At 39.9% G+C, this 18,316-nt stretch overlaps 1 protein-coding gene across 14 annotated transcripts in view; it reads left to right on the forward strand.

Annotated features, from left to right (window-relative positions):
• PCDH17 (protocadherin 17) overlaps positions 1-18,316 on the forward strand; it is a 101,119-nt gene that overhangs the window by 69,788 nt on the left and 13,015 nt on the right. For 6 of the 14 annotated variants that reach the window (XM_043533649.1, XM_043533644.1, XM_043533652.1 and 3 more), the window contains one exon: positions 3,552-3,635. The exons of the other annotated variants lie outside the window; for them this stretch is intronic. In XM_043533649.1, the coding sequence (XP_043389584.1) occupies positions 3,552-3,635 (84 nt within the window). The remainder of the gene's footprint in view (positions 1-3,551; positions 3,636-18,316) is intronic. 14 annotated transcript variants of the gene reach the window in all.

Here is an 18,316-nt window from a genome sequence, read left to right on the forward strand (position 1 = left end):
TTCTTTTTCATCCAAGCAAACTGTAATAATGTGGCAGAAAGACTTTCCTATAAACAATATCACAGTTGTAGCAATCTCATATAAAATAGTTTCTTGTATTTGTATTGAAAATGTTGTTGTGATTTTTTACACACAGTTAGGTTCAAAAGTCTTGCTGCAACTTACAACCTGGCTGGATCAGTTCCAAGATTCCCAATTTTCTGTGCACACATGAGTGCACAATAACTAACAATACACTGATATGTGGCAGTTAGTACAAACTAATCTTCCTCACAGTCTTCTCAGGTAATTGCAGGATGTGCCAGATGTGGGGTGTTGTCTTTTAGCTTCTTTCAACGTTTTGTGGCATTTTCTCTCCGTTTCTAAACTGCCTCTTCTGCTTTGATTCCTTTGTTGAGAGCAGGTGAGGATGGTTTGGAATAAAAGGGTTTTTTGTAACTCCAGTAAATTAAAACCAAAACTGTAAAGAAATTTGTCTCAAGCATATGCAGAAGAACGTCTGCACAGAAATAGTATTTTTTTCCAAAGTAAAATTTTACATTACAAAAGAAATTTCCATGTTAAATATGCACATATTTATGGCTAACTTTACAGCCAAATTGACAAAAACTACACACGTCATCTTTCATTATTAGAGCAGCTTCTAGAACTAGATGCCATTTAAAAAAAATCACATGCATGTCATTACCTTATCACAGAAAGAGATTTAAAATCTGAGGTGTTTCATTTCAAAATGATTTTTAACCTTCTGCTTGGGGGAAAAAAACAGACGTCTTTCAGGAGAACAAAAAAAAAGTGGAATAATCTGATAATCTGTAACTCTGTCTCCTAAATGTAATTTTGCCCAAAGAAAAGATATTAAGCTTTCTGAAATATTTTCTGTTCATATTTAGTTCAAAAGCATTCTTTTATTCATCTACATCTGACTCTGCTAGTGGAATATCATGATTTCTCTTTTACTGAAAAGCCTGAAGCTTAGGAGCTGCACACTATTTTATGACCTTCTTTAAAGAGCAGAAGCTAACTAGGAATACTAGGAAATTAAGTTTTGTCTCCAGCACTAAAAAACTAAAAGTAAAAAGTATAAGGTAATCTTTTGCGAGAAAACAGAAAGGGGCCTGCAAATGATATTCTGTTCTATTAATACGGGGTAGTATCTCTTCCCACTGTAACATAAACTGTCAGTGGAACCCAACATAGAATAAAAATGTCACGCTGCAGAGCAAACCGGAAAAAGATTAAAATCAACATTTTGCATAACAGCCTGCCAAGAAATATGGAGAGAATACACAAAGGTGTCCACAAATACTGTATAACAAACTGTGATAATATTAAAACAAAAACCATATTCCAACATAAAAAGCCTTTCTCAGTCCTCAGAGCACAAACTTGATGAACTATTAATTCATAACCTTGTGGATAAAATATTCTGTTTTAAATTATTAAGAATGATTTGGATCCATCTTGTTTACAATAATTTAGTATTCACTGGATAATCTGAGGTGAGATATTTACTAAGACCTGAAGATAGGAGTATCGAATTGCTCTAGCACACATTTTTCCAGAATCTGCTGTGTTTTATGCACTTGTGATCCATCATATGTAAGATGAGATCCCGCCTAACAATTTCTATCTAGTATCCTCTTTTGAATATGACTTCAATCGCTTCTTCATTGTTTTTTACCCTTTTATTCTAATATGGATAAAGTGAAGATTAATTAGACCATTTTGTTGTTTTTCTTGGTTAGCTCCTACTTGTTACAACATATTTTTAACTTGTACATTGGAATTAGGACCCCTTATTCATCCTAATAAATGATCTCTGAAAATTCATGGAAAACGGAGCATGTTATACCACTCTCTGTTTGCATGAAGGAGCTGTGTGTTTCAGAGGACCTTTTGGACAGAGCAAACACTTGTCAGTGTAACATTTTCCACTTTTTTTTTAGGTTGAGTGTCAAGTGCTCCTTACTGAAATGAAGTATTACAAAATGAGAAGTATTTATCAGAGAAGCGTGACTACTTTTAAGATATATGTGATAAGATATATATGTTTTATGTCAAATTTAGGAAGGCAAAAATAAGCCGGTTGGAGAAGAGAACATTTATGAATACTGAAAGACTGTGAACCTATATAAAGAATCTCTTTAAAAGCTCTGGAAAACTCACTGGAGTATCAATTTGACTGTGGTAACAAGATGACTCATAGATTAATTGCTTTTGCTTCAACAAAACAAATAACATGCCTTTCACTCTGCTCTTTGATGTGCTGAATATAATAATAGTAGCCTTATAAACATGTGCATATCCCAGAATTACTTTCAGGTGCTTCCATATGTTGTGAGAGCACACTTTAAGAGCAGGATAGAAACATACACAAATTAAACAGAAAGAAAGAAAGAAAGAAAGAAAGAAAGAAAGAAAGAAAGAAAGAAAGAAAGAAAAAGATCTGCAGGGCAACAGTGCGAAAAAATGTTTAAGCTGCCTACTCAACCTGTTTTACGCTGGAATTCTGCATAATTATGTTACAGAGGAGGGGGAAACAACAGATGTTGAATAAAGATTGAAAGTAAGAAAATGAGATTGTTCAAAATAAAAAAAATTAAAAAGGAGCTACAGTTGCTCTCAGCTAGACATTTTTTTGGCAAGACTTTTAGACAGCAATCTATTTCTCAAATTCATTGCCCATTTCAGTAAGATTAATGTAAAACAAAGTGTTTCTTTTTAAGTCTGATCATTTGAACAATTATACAGCTTCAGTAATCCCCAAGTCAATCTTTCAGAAAACAGCTGAATGTTTCCTCAAGCAATTTCATAAAGTAGATTAAATGAATTTGATATCAGGTCAAAAAAACTGCAAGTACTTTGCATGAGTAGGTGTTTTTTTCCCCTATTATCTTATATAATTAATTGTTTTTACTTTCTGTACAAATATTTAAATAATCAATAGATTGGACAGTTGTTCCCAATCTTTGTGGGATAAATGCCATTAAACTATACTAAAACTTTTTATTTATTTTTTTAATGTCACCTTTCAGACATCCCCCAACACACCTCAGACTTTAGAGCAAAGGCAATACTTTTACTTGAAAGAGAGTGGGTCCCATTTTTTCCTCTCATTAGCGGATAATTTCTGGTTTTGACTATTAGTACATTGTTACCTTGAAGTTGCTGTCAGTAGTGAGCCACGGTATAGCCAAAATGAAGTGCTGAAAGATACATACATACAGAGACAACACACTATTATCTGAAACTATTTGAATCACCAGTATGACACTCCCACTATCATTTGCACATAGAATAATTTACCCATTGACTTCAATGGGAGTTTTTCCTGAGTAGATCCTTCACAGAATTGGCCATTAGTCCTTGACTGGAGGCCTCATGCATTTCTGTGACACTGCTGCCCTATTCTTAGAGATGATCATTCAAAAAGGTTGTTTTATACAAAAGCAGAGACCATTTGGGGAGCGGGATTCAGAATTGAAATGGACCCTTTTCCCAACATTTTATTTTTCTACTTGTTAACTAAAAATATTTTATTTTTCAAGCATTCCCGACTTTGCTTTCCTTTGCTATCCTCACCCTACACACCATCACAAGTAGACTTCAGTCTGTTGATCTGCTTCTGCCAGGTGAGCAAATACTTCATCTGCTAGCTGTCTTCTCTTGTGATCAGAATTTTACATGTAAGATTATGAATCTTCCTAGGTTTATTTTTTAAGGCTATGGCGCAGAACTTGACAAGACTGTATTATTTCTTAAAGGGCTTACAAGTAACATGATGAAGAAAGAGACTGCAGATTTGTATGCATTTTATATTCCAGAAGAGTTGAACCAAAATTTCATCTGAATAATATTCAAAGTTAAATCACTCTGTCTTATTATATTTGCATTAGTCCTGACAGAACTTTATAAAAGATGGGATGCAATGCAGAGAGGGTAGAGGTATGAAAGAAATGAAAATGTATCTGTGTGTGTGCGTGTACGTTTTCTGGGCATGCTCTTACTGCAGACTTTCACTGAAATTTATCAGACATGAATATCCATAGTTCAACACTTTAACACATTTAATACTGCAAGTCTACTACTACCACCAATCTCTGTAGGAATTTTATGGTTCGCAAGCACCAGCATGTTGATGGATCTGTCTGTGGAATCAGGACAAATCTTTCTTATGATTCATTTTTGCCACAGATAAGTCGTAAAACTAAGGCAGCAGATTGATGGGGGTTTAGGTTTTCTGCGCTTGTTTTAAACAGTAGATGTAGAACAGGTTCTTCTGTTTTATAGCCTGGAGCTAAACTGTCAACATAAAAGATGTTCGGACTTAATACCTGAGAGCCAGGCAGAAGAATTTCTTCCTACTTTTTTTAGAGCAGATTAACTGCCACACAATATAGCTCATTACTGCCTAGTGTAAATTTATTGAAAAGGCAGTTTTTGCTAAAGTACATGAAATACTTTATCTAGTCATTATCTGCTTTACTGCAAGACATAGAAATCAGCTGGAGAGGATTCTCCAGCAGCTCAGAGAAGAAAGATATTCACTCAAATCACTGTCTGTCTGTGGAGATTTCTGCGTCTGACCAAAACTTATTGGGCTTGAAACATTATTCTTCCATTTTGCGTGAAAGTGAGAGAGAGATTGAGAAACAGATTGACATATATATACCAACTCACTGTCACACTTGATGTCACATGATGGTGGTTAGAAATAATTTTGATTTATTAAATCTGTAATTAAAGAAGAAAAGAGTGGAAGTGATGATCACATGCAGAGTAACATAACTAAAGAAATAACTGTTCAGGTTTTGCCATGTTTGATGAATATTCTTCTGGTTTGTGGGTTTCTAGTAATTAATGAAAAGGGTGACCTCTATAGAAATCAGTGTATCATTTTGTTATTATACCTATGTCATCTAACAAAAGCACATCACATCATTTTTTTCTGAGTTTGAAAATAGCCTGTGAAACGGTGGAATGAAAAAGAAAACAAAGTATCATAGAATCATAGAATATCAGGGTTGGAAGGGACCTCAGGAGGTCATCTAGTCCAGCCCCCTGCTCAAAGCAGGACCAATCCCCAACTAAGTAAATGATTTTTAACAAATAACAGCATTTGTCATCATCAGCAGCTTATACCTAGTAGAAACTGCCTTCTTTTTTGTAGTTGTTTTCCATGTTCCTCATGTATAATTTTTTTAGGAGTGCAGATGCCCTGGACAATAGAAGCCAAATCCTGCTCTCTTTACCATTGCAAAACTCCCATTGAGCCAGTTCCTGAGAGGTGCAGTGCAACTACAACTTTGAGGGGGGTCTAAGAGAATTGTAGTTGCTCAGTACCTCTGAAAATTCAGCCCATTCATTTTCTCAAGGTAGATGTACTCCCATATTTACTTATATGACAGAATTTAACATGAAGTGTTTGCTTTAATTATTTATTACTGATAAAGCTAAATGGTGAAAAATACTTGCTGGGTATTTCTGATAAAGCTAAATGGGGGAAAGTTGTGCTGAAACGCATTGTTGTTTAGCTTTTATCGGAAATGAACAATCCTTTGTTAGCCTTTGCATTGCATAGGATTTTCTTTTATTTTTGCTTGATGTTAGTTTTAAAAAATCCACCTGTGCTTAACCACAGTCCTTTATCAAAGCAATAAGCTGATCTTGCAGGGATTTGTGATTGAACAGTGGGAAAGGCAGCAACTTACTCAAAAGGTGGATTGGGTGTTTTCTGTAACCACTAAATGTTTGGGCGGAGTTGTTTTTAGTTTTTTTAAATTTTGCCCTTAAGTAAGGCAGGTATATGTCAGACATCCTATTTACTGCCTCTGTGTTTTAGTCTGTGTATAACGTGTGTGCATGTGTAAATGCTTTTTTGTTAGGGTTTTTGCCTTTATTTTTTCAGAATGACCACTGAATAAATAACTTTTTTAGTGAATGGTGTTTTTCTGTGTATGTAAAAAAAAAGGCATAATTAAGGTTGTTAAGTATAAAGTTTGCCTTACCTTGACATTTGTCCGACATTGAAATTCTTACCTAAAGGGCTCCATTCATGAGTGTGCTTTCCTTTTTAAACAAATCCTTTTTGCCACTTAAAATTATATTTTAAAAATTACCTAAATTACTGGAGAGCCAAGGTTTATGAACCAGTGGGTCTAGAGCAGGGGTCGGCAACCTCTGGCACGCGTGCCAAAGATGGCACGCAAGCCGATGTTTAATGGCATGCTGCTGCCTGCTGAGTCCCAGCCACCGGCTCCACTCAGCCCCCTGCTGAACCCAGGCCGGGACCCCAGCAGGCAGCAGCAAGCCATTAAAAATCCTGCCCGCCCAGACCTGCTCTTCTCCGCCTCCGTGCCGGCTGCTGCTGCAAGGCAGGCGAGCTCCCCCCTCCCCCTCCTCTTCCCCCAGAGTGCTGCATTCCTGCCCCTCCTCTCCCTCCCTGCCGCCCATCAGCTGATGACTCTTGCGAGGGAGGGGGAGAAGCGGAGCTGCAGCGCGCTTGCTGCTCCAGGGAGGAGGCGGAGACGAGGTGGGGATGGGGGGTGGAATCAGGGCATATGCCCTCCAGCCCCCTGCTGTGAACCGCTCTGGGCAGGGGGCTGGGAGCACCCCCACAACCCAGCCCACACCCCCAGCCCTCTGCCCTGACCCCTGCACCCCCCTTACACACCCCCAACCCTCTGCCCTGACCCCTGCACTCCCCACACACCCAGCCTTCTGCCCTGACCCCTACACCTCCCACACACTCTAGCCTCCTGCCCTCACCCCTGCACCTCCCCATGACCCCAGCCCTGACTCCAGTACCCCCTACACTTACCCAGCCCCCTCACACCCCATGTCCTGATTCTTGCACCCCCCACATTCGCACCCCCACCCTGAGCACCAAACGGGAGCTCCTGCACGCCCCCCCATTCCCCACATTCCCACCTGCACCCCTCGCACCAAATAGGAGCTGCCCAGGTAAGCACTCCACACCCAAACCCCAACCCTGAGTCCCCTCCCATTCTAGCTCGTGGCCAGACCGTACACCCCAACCCCCAGCCTGCTTCTTCACCCCCAGCCCTGTGCTCAGTGCACTCCCACCCTCAGCTCAGTGCAGAGAGAGAGAGGAACAGAATGAGCTAGAACCAGGGAGAAGGTAGGTACCCACTCTATGTGGGCAGGGCCAGGATCCCAGACTGGCAGCGGGCTGAGCGGGGCCGGCAGCCGGGACCCTGGCTGGCAGGAACCGGCGGACTGAACCCCAGACCGGCAGCAGGCTGAGCCGCGCAGCCCACTGCCAGTCTGGGGTCCCGGCCGCCAGCCCCGCTCAGCCCACTGCCGGTCTGGGGTTCTGGCTGCCAGCCCCTTGCCAGCTGGGTCCCGTCCCCAGGCCCTGCTCAGCCTGCTGCTGGCGTAGGCGAACAGAACCCCAGGCTGGCAGCAGGCTGAACGGGCCGGTGGCATAAGATCAGCATTTTAATTTAATTTTAAATGAAGCTTCTTAAACATTTTGAAAACCTTGTTTACTTTACATATGACAATAGTTTAGTTATATAATATATAGACTTATAGAGAGACCTTCTAAAAAAACGTTAAAATATATTACTGGCACGCGAAACCTTAAATTAAAGTGAATAAATGAAGACTCGGTACACCACTTCTGAAAGGTTGCCGACCTGTTGTCTAGAGATTGTGGTTCTTGCATTCTAGAGAATGATGAGTCAGAATTTGCTGTCCAGATTCAGACAAAGCTCCCATTATTGTCAATGGTACTGTTGCCCGAATCAAGATTGTAGGATTGGGCCTTATGTGTATACTCTGGTTTGTTTGCATAAGACCCATAGTATGTTGGGTATCTGTTTTTTAATAGAGTTATGTTCTGAGTAGATGTAAGTACCTCAGACTCTTATGGCCAGCACTCTCTTAGATTCTCTGTCAGCTCTTGCTGCTTTCTTGCCCTGTACCAGTATGTATAGGAGATTGTTTGCTGTTCTCCATGTCTGGTCAATGCCATTAGGGTCCCCATAGGCCAATCTCTAGCATCAGTGATACTCTCTACCTTCATGGAGGGGATAGGATTATAAGCAAGTTTCTTTAAATTAGTTCTTCTTTCCTGTCTACTTGGTGGATGCAAGGTGTTTCATTAACCATGTGCAGATTTCTTGCCGAGTGATTCAGCCCAGCTGGGCATGACAAGTTATAGCATGTCATCCAAGAAATTTAAAAACTGTGTTCCTGAAAACATGAGTGTGAGAAATAGCAGATATCACAAATAAAAACTCTTTTATATAAGATTTCATTATGAAAATAGGCTGAGTTCTATTTGCCACAGAAACAAAAACAATCCATTTGGATGTTTGGCTCTGCAGTTTTGCTTATATTTGATAGCAGAATTGTCTGCAAAGGATATTTTCCCACCTTGCCATGAGAAGAGCTCGGAAGTCAGTATTTAGGATCTAAGTCCAAAATCTTCAAATGTTTGCATCTAAAGGTTCAAATCTATATCTATATTTAGGCACCTCAGTCCTCATTAGGTGCTTGAATACACACTTAGTTGACTAACCTCAGAAACCCATATTTGAACATTTTAGCTGATTTTGATTAGTTAGTTAGTTTATGGTAACGCTCATGATGTGCTGGGCACTTTCCCAGGCATTCCAGAATGGAAAGTTCTTGCCCAAGCAGCTCACAGTCTCAGGACAGATAGATAAGTTGACAGAGGTTAGGGAAAGAAGAAGAATAAAGAGGGAGATATATTATGGCCAGTCCTATCTATCTATCTGTCCTGAGACTGTGAGCTGCTTGGGCAAGAACTTTCCATTCCTGAATGCCTGGGAAAATAAATACAAGGATGGACGGATAGATAGATAGATAGATAGATAGATATCCCTGTATATTATATATGTATAATAACCCTTTATTTACTTGTATTTATATATGCAAGAGGGATATATATTGATATATATAGTCAACTAAGAATTGTAGACAGTATATTAGATGTAGGTCTTCAAAAGAGAATTAAATGTGGGAAGAGTAGTGGTCTTTCAGATGAGTTCAAGGAGGTCATGGGAGGGGGGCAAGGAAGAAGGCAGAGGCATTTGTGCAAGAAGCTGACAAAGGGGTGGTCAAGATTTGAAGGGAGGAGTGATGTGATCAAATCAAATTGCAAGCAAGACCACTAGTACCTGCTGAATATGAGGGCCTGAATGCAAAATTTGGTTTGTGAGCACTGAAAGAGTATATGTATAATAAATGGGGCGGGGGGACTTTATTTTTTCTGTCCCAAACTCTCGACCCTTTCTGTGATTTTGGTGGGTGACTCCCAGGTAGATTTGCACTTGAGAGGAGCATGCTAGAGAGAAAGGGCTGCATACTCATTACCCTCTTCTGCTCATTACCTTCTCTGCTCCTACCTGCACGCCACAGAGCCATGGCTCCCACATTCCACTAAGAGGCCTCCCTTAAAGCAGAAGGAAAACACAGCAAATCCTATCAGAGGTTTGGAAACTTTTAAAGCAGATTTTGCTTCATGTAACAGAGAGTAACAGCTGGTCCTCAAAGTATTTATTTGCTACTAAATTATCACCACTTTTATTCATGGTCTGTGTTCCTCACAATAGATGTTCTCCACTTTCATTGTGCCACGTCATAGCTCCTTGTTAATTTATCCTCTGTCTATGATTCTTCAGCTGCTGTCATAGGGATCTCTAAAGCTGCTTGTTAAGAGAAAGCATTTTAACAGATGCCCTTGCACATTGGGATGAATGTATTATGGATACAGAATTATCTTCACACTTCTTACAATCACCTTTTTCACCTGCTCAAGCAGTGAACACCTCTGGCTTGTTGTCAGTTCACTTGATTGCAGCGTGGGAGGTGTACAGGGTCAAAGCAAGCCTTGTATCTTATGTTCTGTCATGCAAGTCTTGTGAGCTTTATTCCCATACTCCCAATTTTGATATGGCTTCTTTGTGCTTTTAGAATTACAGTATAGTAACAGCATAATTAAATCTTTTTCATCCATTTGTAGGATGACAGTTTTGTCCCCATAATATATATCCCTAATATCCTTATGAATTTAACATATACATATGTGAAGCTGATCTCAATATGATAAATTGCAGAGAGATGTGATAAATTGACTTTATCTTTTACCTTTACCTGACTAACCTGCCCCCTGAAACTAGTCCCTTTCCCCGGGGACTTATTCAAACTGTCCATCCCTGCAAGCCTTTCTGACAGCCATCATTATTTTAAGTCTACCCATCAAACAGAAATTTCCTCCTTCCCAAAATTCACCTTTGCCCAAACTGTGATAGGCAAGATTCAGCTCTGCACCAGTAACAGCTTTTCTGTGTATAAAAACGTCATTAGCATAGGCCCCAATTCAGTAAGGTACTTAAGCACATGCCTACTTTTAAGCATATAAGTATTCTCAATGAAGTCAAGATAGAAATTTGCTTCCTTTTTTAAAGACTGTAAACGAGGAAAGACAAAAGTAAGCTTCATGTGTAGCTGTACAACAAAGTCAAAGGGACTTGCTCAGAGAGCTCCCAGCATGGCTTGTGAGCATGAAAGCATATACAATAAACGGCCAAGATGTTTATTGTCTTTCTTTGCTCTGTCCCAAACACTTGATCCTTTCCGTGATTTTGGTGGATGGGCCTAAGTATTGGGCAGATCAAAAAAATTCTAAATGCTAAGTTGGCAAGTCAGGCATTTCAGCTCCTAGCCCATTACTGTGTTTGAAGATTGCATGTGACATTTTAGAAGGATTTTAACTCTCTATTTAAATCTATCCTCAAAGATCTCAGGTTCCCCTCTGTAGGCCTTTGTGATTCAATTTATCTCTCAAAAATTGTCACTTAATAGTTGTTTTTTTAATTTTAATTTGTGGGTGTTATGGAGGGAGGAATAGAGAAAGTGAATAAGTTAACTTTAATGTTTTGACTTACGTAACCCAGAAAGTTACTTTTAATATGATAATTTTTTAGGTAGTGTAGCTCTACAGGTGATATCTAGCAAATGGAACTTTTTACAAGGCATATCTGGAACTATAAATCTGATTAAAAGAAACATCTTTGCTCAAATTGCTTCCACCCTTAAAAGAACGCTTCTTTAGATCCTTACGGTGATCTCCTTCTCTTGGACTCCTATCCATCTAGCTTAGTTTAACTTAACTGGCAACCTTAGCTCCCTCCATGGAATTGGTTCCATGAATATGATGAATAGTCTCAAGAGCAGAGAAGCAAGCTGAATTTAACCCTTTCCTTTTAACACAGTCTTTTGGGACTCCCAAATTCTACTGGCAGGCACTGATTGCTGAATAATAAGCAGTAGGGGATTAGCTGCATCTGTATTGACTGTGTCTTTGGAGAATGCTACCATTAACACCAATTCTGTTTGTCTACCACTAGGAAATGAACAAAGGAAATGTGTTAGAAGCAAAATATGAACAACAGGATTTAGCATGGTAAACAGGTGCATATCCCTGTAGAAATCAGATAGCAAAGCAGAGAGAGAAATCCTAATAGGAAAATGTTGCTTACAGCTTCTAACTGGTTGGGTTTAATAGGCGTATTTTCCTTGACCTCCTGTACAGGATTACAGCTTTGCTAGAAGGAAGACTTGAATTTTAGATGTGTTCATCCATGTCATCAAAGATGCATGTTATCATCAGAGCTAGAGTTGGCTAGCAGTGACACTGAAAGCATTTAGAAAACTCTGTGCTTTCCCCTTCAAAATCAGAAAATACAAAGCAACAGAAATGCACATACTGTAGTTAATAATCCTCTGTGTCTGAAATACTTTATTCTCCACTTTTGTCCTCATTAGATTTGTAGTTTGGGATTGAAGAGGCCACTATACTCAAAGACGACATTTGCGGATTGTTTTATAAAAGATATGCTACCCATAAGAAAAATAAAATAAAAAATGATTTTGTATAACTTTCACTTATTAAATGCTACAGCTCAGATTTTCTTGGAAAAAAAGAGACTGAATTTGAACAGTCTATACGAAATGAGTTTTGATTGCCTATTTCTAGTAAATATTAGAGTAGACATTTTATGTTTCATATATAATTTCCTCTCCCCTCTCTGTTTTCCATTTTGAAGTTCAGAATACCTAATGTCACTTTTTCTACTGGAGAACAGTTAATTGGTTAAAGAGTTACCTTTTCTTTATTCATGTCTATTGGCCATTTTCATATTTCTTTTCTTATGTCTTTTTACTTCAGTGCTTATCTTTTTTTAATTTTCGTTCCAATTTCTCATTCTACAGGCTGCCAATACATAGCCCCGAAGGTACTGTAGATGTTAATTTCAGTACTCTGTCCAGAGGGTCAGTAAGCCTCTGAAACACTCCCTGAAGGTGTGCAGATGCATTGAACTGTGGCTGCAAATGTTGGAGGCAGATCGGAACATCCAGCTGCCACTGAATTCACTTGAACATGATGTAGACCAGTAGGTTCTAGTGTCTGAAAGTATCCATAGTAATATATCATAGGAGCATTTTGTAATGCAGATGCACTCTACAGGATTGCTGTCACTGTTTACACTTGATTGTGTTTTAAGAAATTAGCTGCTAAATATGTGATGTCAACTTGTCAGAAGGGCAGAGGCTTATATATTACAGTGAGGTTTATTGAAACCTTTCTTTATCCCCAACTCTGGCTCCCTAAGAAGTACTCTTATTAATCAAATAGTTAAACTGCTAATTTATTTACATAAATGATATTTGAGTTAGTGTTCAGAAGCCAAAGACCTAATGGAAAGAAAGAGGTCAGGCCTCTTGAGGCTTTGAAACAGGAATTTCTGGCTCAGAGTGCATTGCTAGCAAATCCAACAGGGGAACAGTGATATATCACAATGAATATTACAGGTACATTGTTCTAGTAAAGTAAACTTTCTTCTCTATTTTTCTGTTAGAAAAGAGAAAAGCTGCATATAACAGATCTCCCTCCTGCCCAGCTATTACTGGTGGTGAGCCCGGCTTACTTAAAGTCGAAGTTCAAGATCCAAAGCTAGTGGTTATACAATACCAGGAGAGGCAGACGGTCATGGAAAAACCTGTAAATAAACATGGGTTAAGACTTACTCTTTAGAAAACAAAAGTTAAATTGTATACTTCTGATAGTGTCTACCACAGTTCTGTAGGTAGATAGACAAGGAGGAGGAATGCACCTTTATTTTTGTATGGAAATAACTATGTGGAAGAATAGCTTAAATCTTGTTTTGACTAGTATGCTAAGTAAATATGACATAGAAGTCATATTGTGAATATGTATATGTACCAGCAAGGTGTCATTTTACAGAGTGACTTTTTTTCCACCAGAAGGAACACTTAAGAGCCTATAGACTTGTGGAGGAAAATGGATAATCATAAGCATTACAAAAATAAAGACCTTGAGCAGTTATAGTGTTTGTTGTTATAATTCATGAGGGATGTCAAATTTCTAGCATGTTACAGATTTTTGTGCTCCTTTGCAAGAAGAATTCATTTTTATTAAAGTTATACACACATTTTTCATCTGGAATTAAGATCATTGCTAATGTCGCCATTTCCTCTGATGCAAACATTAGCACGGAGATTCAGATAATTTCAGATTAGGCATTCCTCTTGTTTGTGTGTTTGCTTTAGTTTTGTGCAACTGCATCGGTATTTTAATGGACCACTATTCTGCATGAACTGCCAGACCAGAGGTCTGGACATGCCATAGGCTTGGAATTTTTCAAAATGCTGAAAAATCTGAGATCAGGTGCTTTGCCTAGGTATTGCACTCTTTTGCCAGTAGCGAGCTGAATATTACACTAAGCTGTAGAATACCCCTGCAGCTCACCCAAAACCATTAATGGGCATAGCTTCAAAAATGACTCCTCTCCTGCCTTGCCAGTCAATTAGGTTCTAGGAAGGCTGATATGGGTGAAGAAGGGAGGAATGGCAATCGAAAAAGAAAAATGAGAACAAATGGGAAATGAAGTTCCAGTTCAAGCATTTCCTAATGGAAACAGCACTGAATTTGATTAAGCGGCTATGAGAAGTACCAAATATCATACTACAAAAAGACCACTGTTTCTATTTAGAAGGTACAAATAAACTGTTTTGTTGACAGCCATGATGCAGAGCAAATTCTGTCTGCAAACCCTGCCAGTAATGTAACAGTAATTCTCCAACATAACATTTGTCCTTTTACTTATTTATTTTGTATTAAATGTCCAGAGCAGAGATTTTCACATAATCATACTAGGGACAATTAAGTCTATTTTTACATAGAGATGGATGCCATGTGTATATGTGTAGCAGTTACGCTGGAAGCATATGCATGATACCAGCTTTACAAATACTCGGGCTCCCTAGGCACTAGATAATTTTGAGCTAAGGGAGGGAATGTTTTTCATGTTATAACATTTTTTTCCTTGGTGGTAGCAAATTAACTGCTTTGTATGCATCTTCAGCTGGAACTGCACAGAGTCACTTGAGAACTTGACAAATAAGTTTAAAGCTCTGCCATTGTATCATTTTAGCTAAATTACATGCCTGAAACCTATGAAGCATGGTGTGTGATGTACCTGTACAGTAGCAGGTAGCACAAAGAAAAAAAATTAGAGTTCTCTTTCTCTTAAGAACAATTTTTTACTTCCTTAACTCCTTATGCGGTTTTTCCTACTGAAGGACAACAAGTATAGTTACATGTGGTGCTACTTATCCATTTTGGCCCCTTAATAGTCAAAGCAACATTTTTCATTACAAGAAAAATAAAGCAAATCAATGTCTTATTCAGAAGTCCATTGGTCACTTTTAGAACCATCAGACAACCTTTGGGGATCAGTTGTTTCGGATCCCTGTTATATTTTATTCTAAGATCCAAACGATTCAGACAGCCGAGCCAAAAAACCCCACAGAAGTCCCTCACCTTTTCTTTCCATGCACACAGAAAGACTGAGAGCAGAGGTCTAATATAAAACAAAAGCAAATTAAGGTTTAGTAGAAATCATATATGAAGTTCTGTATTAATTATATCAAAGTGAAAGGCTTCAGGAAACCAAAATGGCTCTCTGAATAGCCCAAGATAGTTCATAATGTTTACATGTCTACAACTAGATTGGTCATTTTTCTAAATGTCTGCACCCATGTCTGCCTAAATGAAAGGCTCTGTCATTTATGGAGTGGAGATTTTCTCCCAAGGAATTCATGGGCAGACATATTGTGTGATTTATCTTTAAAAGAAATGATGAAGCTACCTCAGTAGTCTTAAGGGCAGAAATAGCATCTACCTGCTTTGCCTGAGCTGTTTTTTTAGACTGTGGAATGTCTTACTGTAGCTCCTCCTTAATAAAGCATGAGGCTAAAGTAGTAGACAACATCTCTCAGAACGATTGCACTAACAGCATCTTCCATTTTGGTTGTGCCTGTGGATGCCCTTTGGCTTCTTGACCAGTTCTGTAGTATGTAATGCAGTTTCTCAAAGGAATATGATTCAGATTGTAGGAAGCTAATGGCCAGGCAAAGTAGCTTCTAACCAAATCCAGGGAGGTTATTTAGGAAACCTGTGGACAAGTAATGGCAAAATCTTTGGGGAAAAAACCCATAGAGACTACAAGTCTTGCTGTAAAACAGAATGCCATTTTGTTATGGCATAGTACTCAAGCAGATCTCTGTAACAGATGAAGATACAACAAGTTCAAAGGTGATGGGTATCAAGGTGACTCAGCTGCTTATTTCAACACATGCAAATCAGAGGAACAGAGAAAGTTCCTCCAACAGAGAATTTTTAAGGTGTATATTCTATTCTAATTATGATCCTCAAAGTATTAAAAAACAACAGCACAATCTGGAACTTGAGGCTCTTGATCAGGCATCTGGAGAAATTAAAGTTCAACATGAAGACTCTAAAAGTCATCTTCAAAAAGAATCTCTTAGTGATTTTTAAAAATTATTATTGACTGTGAACCTGGAAAAAATCTAACTGCATCTCTCTGTGTTCCCAATAGTCTATGCCAACGTTCTCATAGTCATAGAGGCAGCTTTCAGACAAAGGGGCATCTTTATTTATTCTCTCTTGAATTATCTTGTAATGGAGCATCACTCAGGCAGAAAGCCAAGGATGATATTTTTGTGACAGTCAAAATCATAGAAGAATGTGGATTCCTCATAAATTGGGATAAGTGAGAACTCCATCCAGGAAATCTCTGACTTGAAAGCACTAATAATACACTAAAACATAAGTCAGCAATTGGCAAAATCATAGTCCATGGTGCCATTATTCAAACAGTAATGTCCCCTGCTGGTTATCCTGACCTAGGACAAATCCCACATGAGGCATTTCCTACACCTTGCTACAAAAACATCTCTAAACCCATATCCAAAGTTAGGTTTCCTCGGAGATCTCAGCCTACTATGTAGTGAGGGAGAGGTTTGTGATGATCTGATAGCTGAATCTTGGCAAGCAGAAGTAGCAATGATGGCCTTCAGGAGGAATGGAAAAACATTCAGCCTCCCACGAGGATTAAGGTGTATGACGACAGCATAATATTAACCTTTTGAAACAGAAAGTGATATTCAGTTGGTTTCCCCTATCAGTAGAGAACAGACATGATCTTTCCCTGGCAGGCAAAGAGTTTTTAAATGTAACATTAGTGCTTGATGGCAAAAATGTGAGAGAAATGGTAATTTTTTTCACATTTGGTAACATGGTGGTCCAAAAGTGGCCAAAATTAGGATATATGTCCTGGATTCAGATTGTATCTATGTAAGGGTGCATGGCCAACCCTCTTTATCAATCTCTGAGGGAGGCCATGCCTCCTCACAGTCACATCCTTGTCGCAGCACTCACTCAGAGGGGAATTAGCTGTCTTTAAAGCTGAGGCCACCTGACCTGGGCCAAGCAGCACCAAGTGTAGGTGCCCAGGCCCTTAGGCAGTGTGGGGCACCACCAAGTGAGGGGCTCTGGACAGCAGTCAGGGCAAGTGCAATGAAGTTTATAAGTCCAGGCCCCCTGGCAGGATGGGTCAACAAACAAGTAGGAGGCTCTGACCTATAGTCAGGACAGAGCAGCAACAGTCAAGCATCCTGACTTTGGCAGACTGCAGACAAATGCAGTCCACGTGGTCTACAGTGTGGAGGCTGCTGCCCCAGGGTTGGGGTGGCAGGGGATGAGGGGACCGGGTCTCAGCCCAGGGGCCTAACAGTGGTGAAATGGTCCACAACTAGGTCAGCGGGTCTCTTCCCGCAACAAGCGGACCTAGTATCAGGCCAAAGCCCAACCAGACTGTCATCTAGTTCTGATGGACTACTTCCTACTTTCCCCTTGATGGGTACCTCATTCCATGGGTGTCCTCCATCTCCCTGCAGTAGGTGGCCAGCAGCATCCCCAGCAGCTCCTCGGCATCTTGGTCGACCAGCAGCTCTGGAAAGTCCTTGGTATGGAGTCCTCTTCGGGCTCCAGTAGGAAGCAGAATGCAGATATCTATCTCCCTCAGTGGCTCCAGCCTAACTAAGCTGCAGGACCTGCCTTTTATACTTCCGCTTCTTGTCCCACCCCTTAGCTTCTGGCAGGGCAGGCATGACCCTCCTGGCTCCGCAACCCAAGGGGCGGGTTGTGGTCCCTCCTTGTCAATCTCTGAGGGATGCCACGCCTCCTCATCATAGGTTTCAGAGTAACAGCCGTGTTAGTCTGTATTCGCAAAAAGAAAAGGCGTACTTGTGGCACCTTAGAGACTAACCAATTTATTTGACCATGAGCTTTCGTGAGCTACAGCTCACTTCATCGGATGCATAGTGTGGAAACTGCAGAAGACATTATATACACAGAGACCATGAAACAATACCTCCTCCCACCCCACTCTCCTGCTGGTAATAGCTTATCTAAAGTGATCATCAAGTTGGGCCATTTCCAGCACAAATCCAGGTTTTCTCAGCCTCCGCCCCGCCCCCCCCCCCCCACACACACACAAACTCACTCTCCTGCTGGTAATAGTTAGAGTAATAGGAGAGTGAGTTTGGGGGGGGGGGGGCGGAGGGTGAGAAAACCTGGATTTGTGCTGGAAATGGCCCAACTTGATGATCACTTTAGATAAGCTATTACCAGCAGGAGAGTGGGGTGGGAGGAGGTATTGTTTCATGGTCTCTGTGTATATAATGTCTTCTGCAGTTTCCACACTATGCATCCGATGAAGTGAGCTGTAGCTCACGAAAGCTCATGCTCAAATAAATTGGTTAGTCTCTAAGATGCCACAAGTACTCCTTTTCTTTTTGCGAATACAGACTAACACGGCTGTTACTCTGAAACCTGTCACTGGTGCTTGGTTATGTGTTGGTAAGAGATAGC

Source organism: Chelonia mydas, chromosome 1 (genome assembly GCF_015237465.2).
Source record: "Chelonia mydas isolate rCheMyd1 chromosome 1, rCheMyd1.pri.v2, whole genome shotgun sequence".
Taxonomy (NCBI): domain Eukaryota; kingdom Metazoa; phylum Chordata; order Testudines; family Cheloniidae; genus Chelonia; species Chelonia mydas.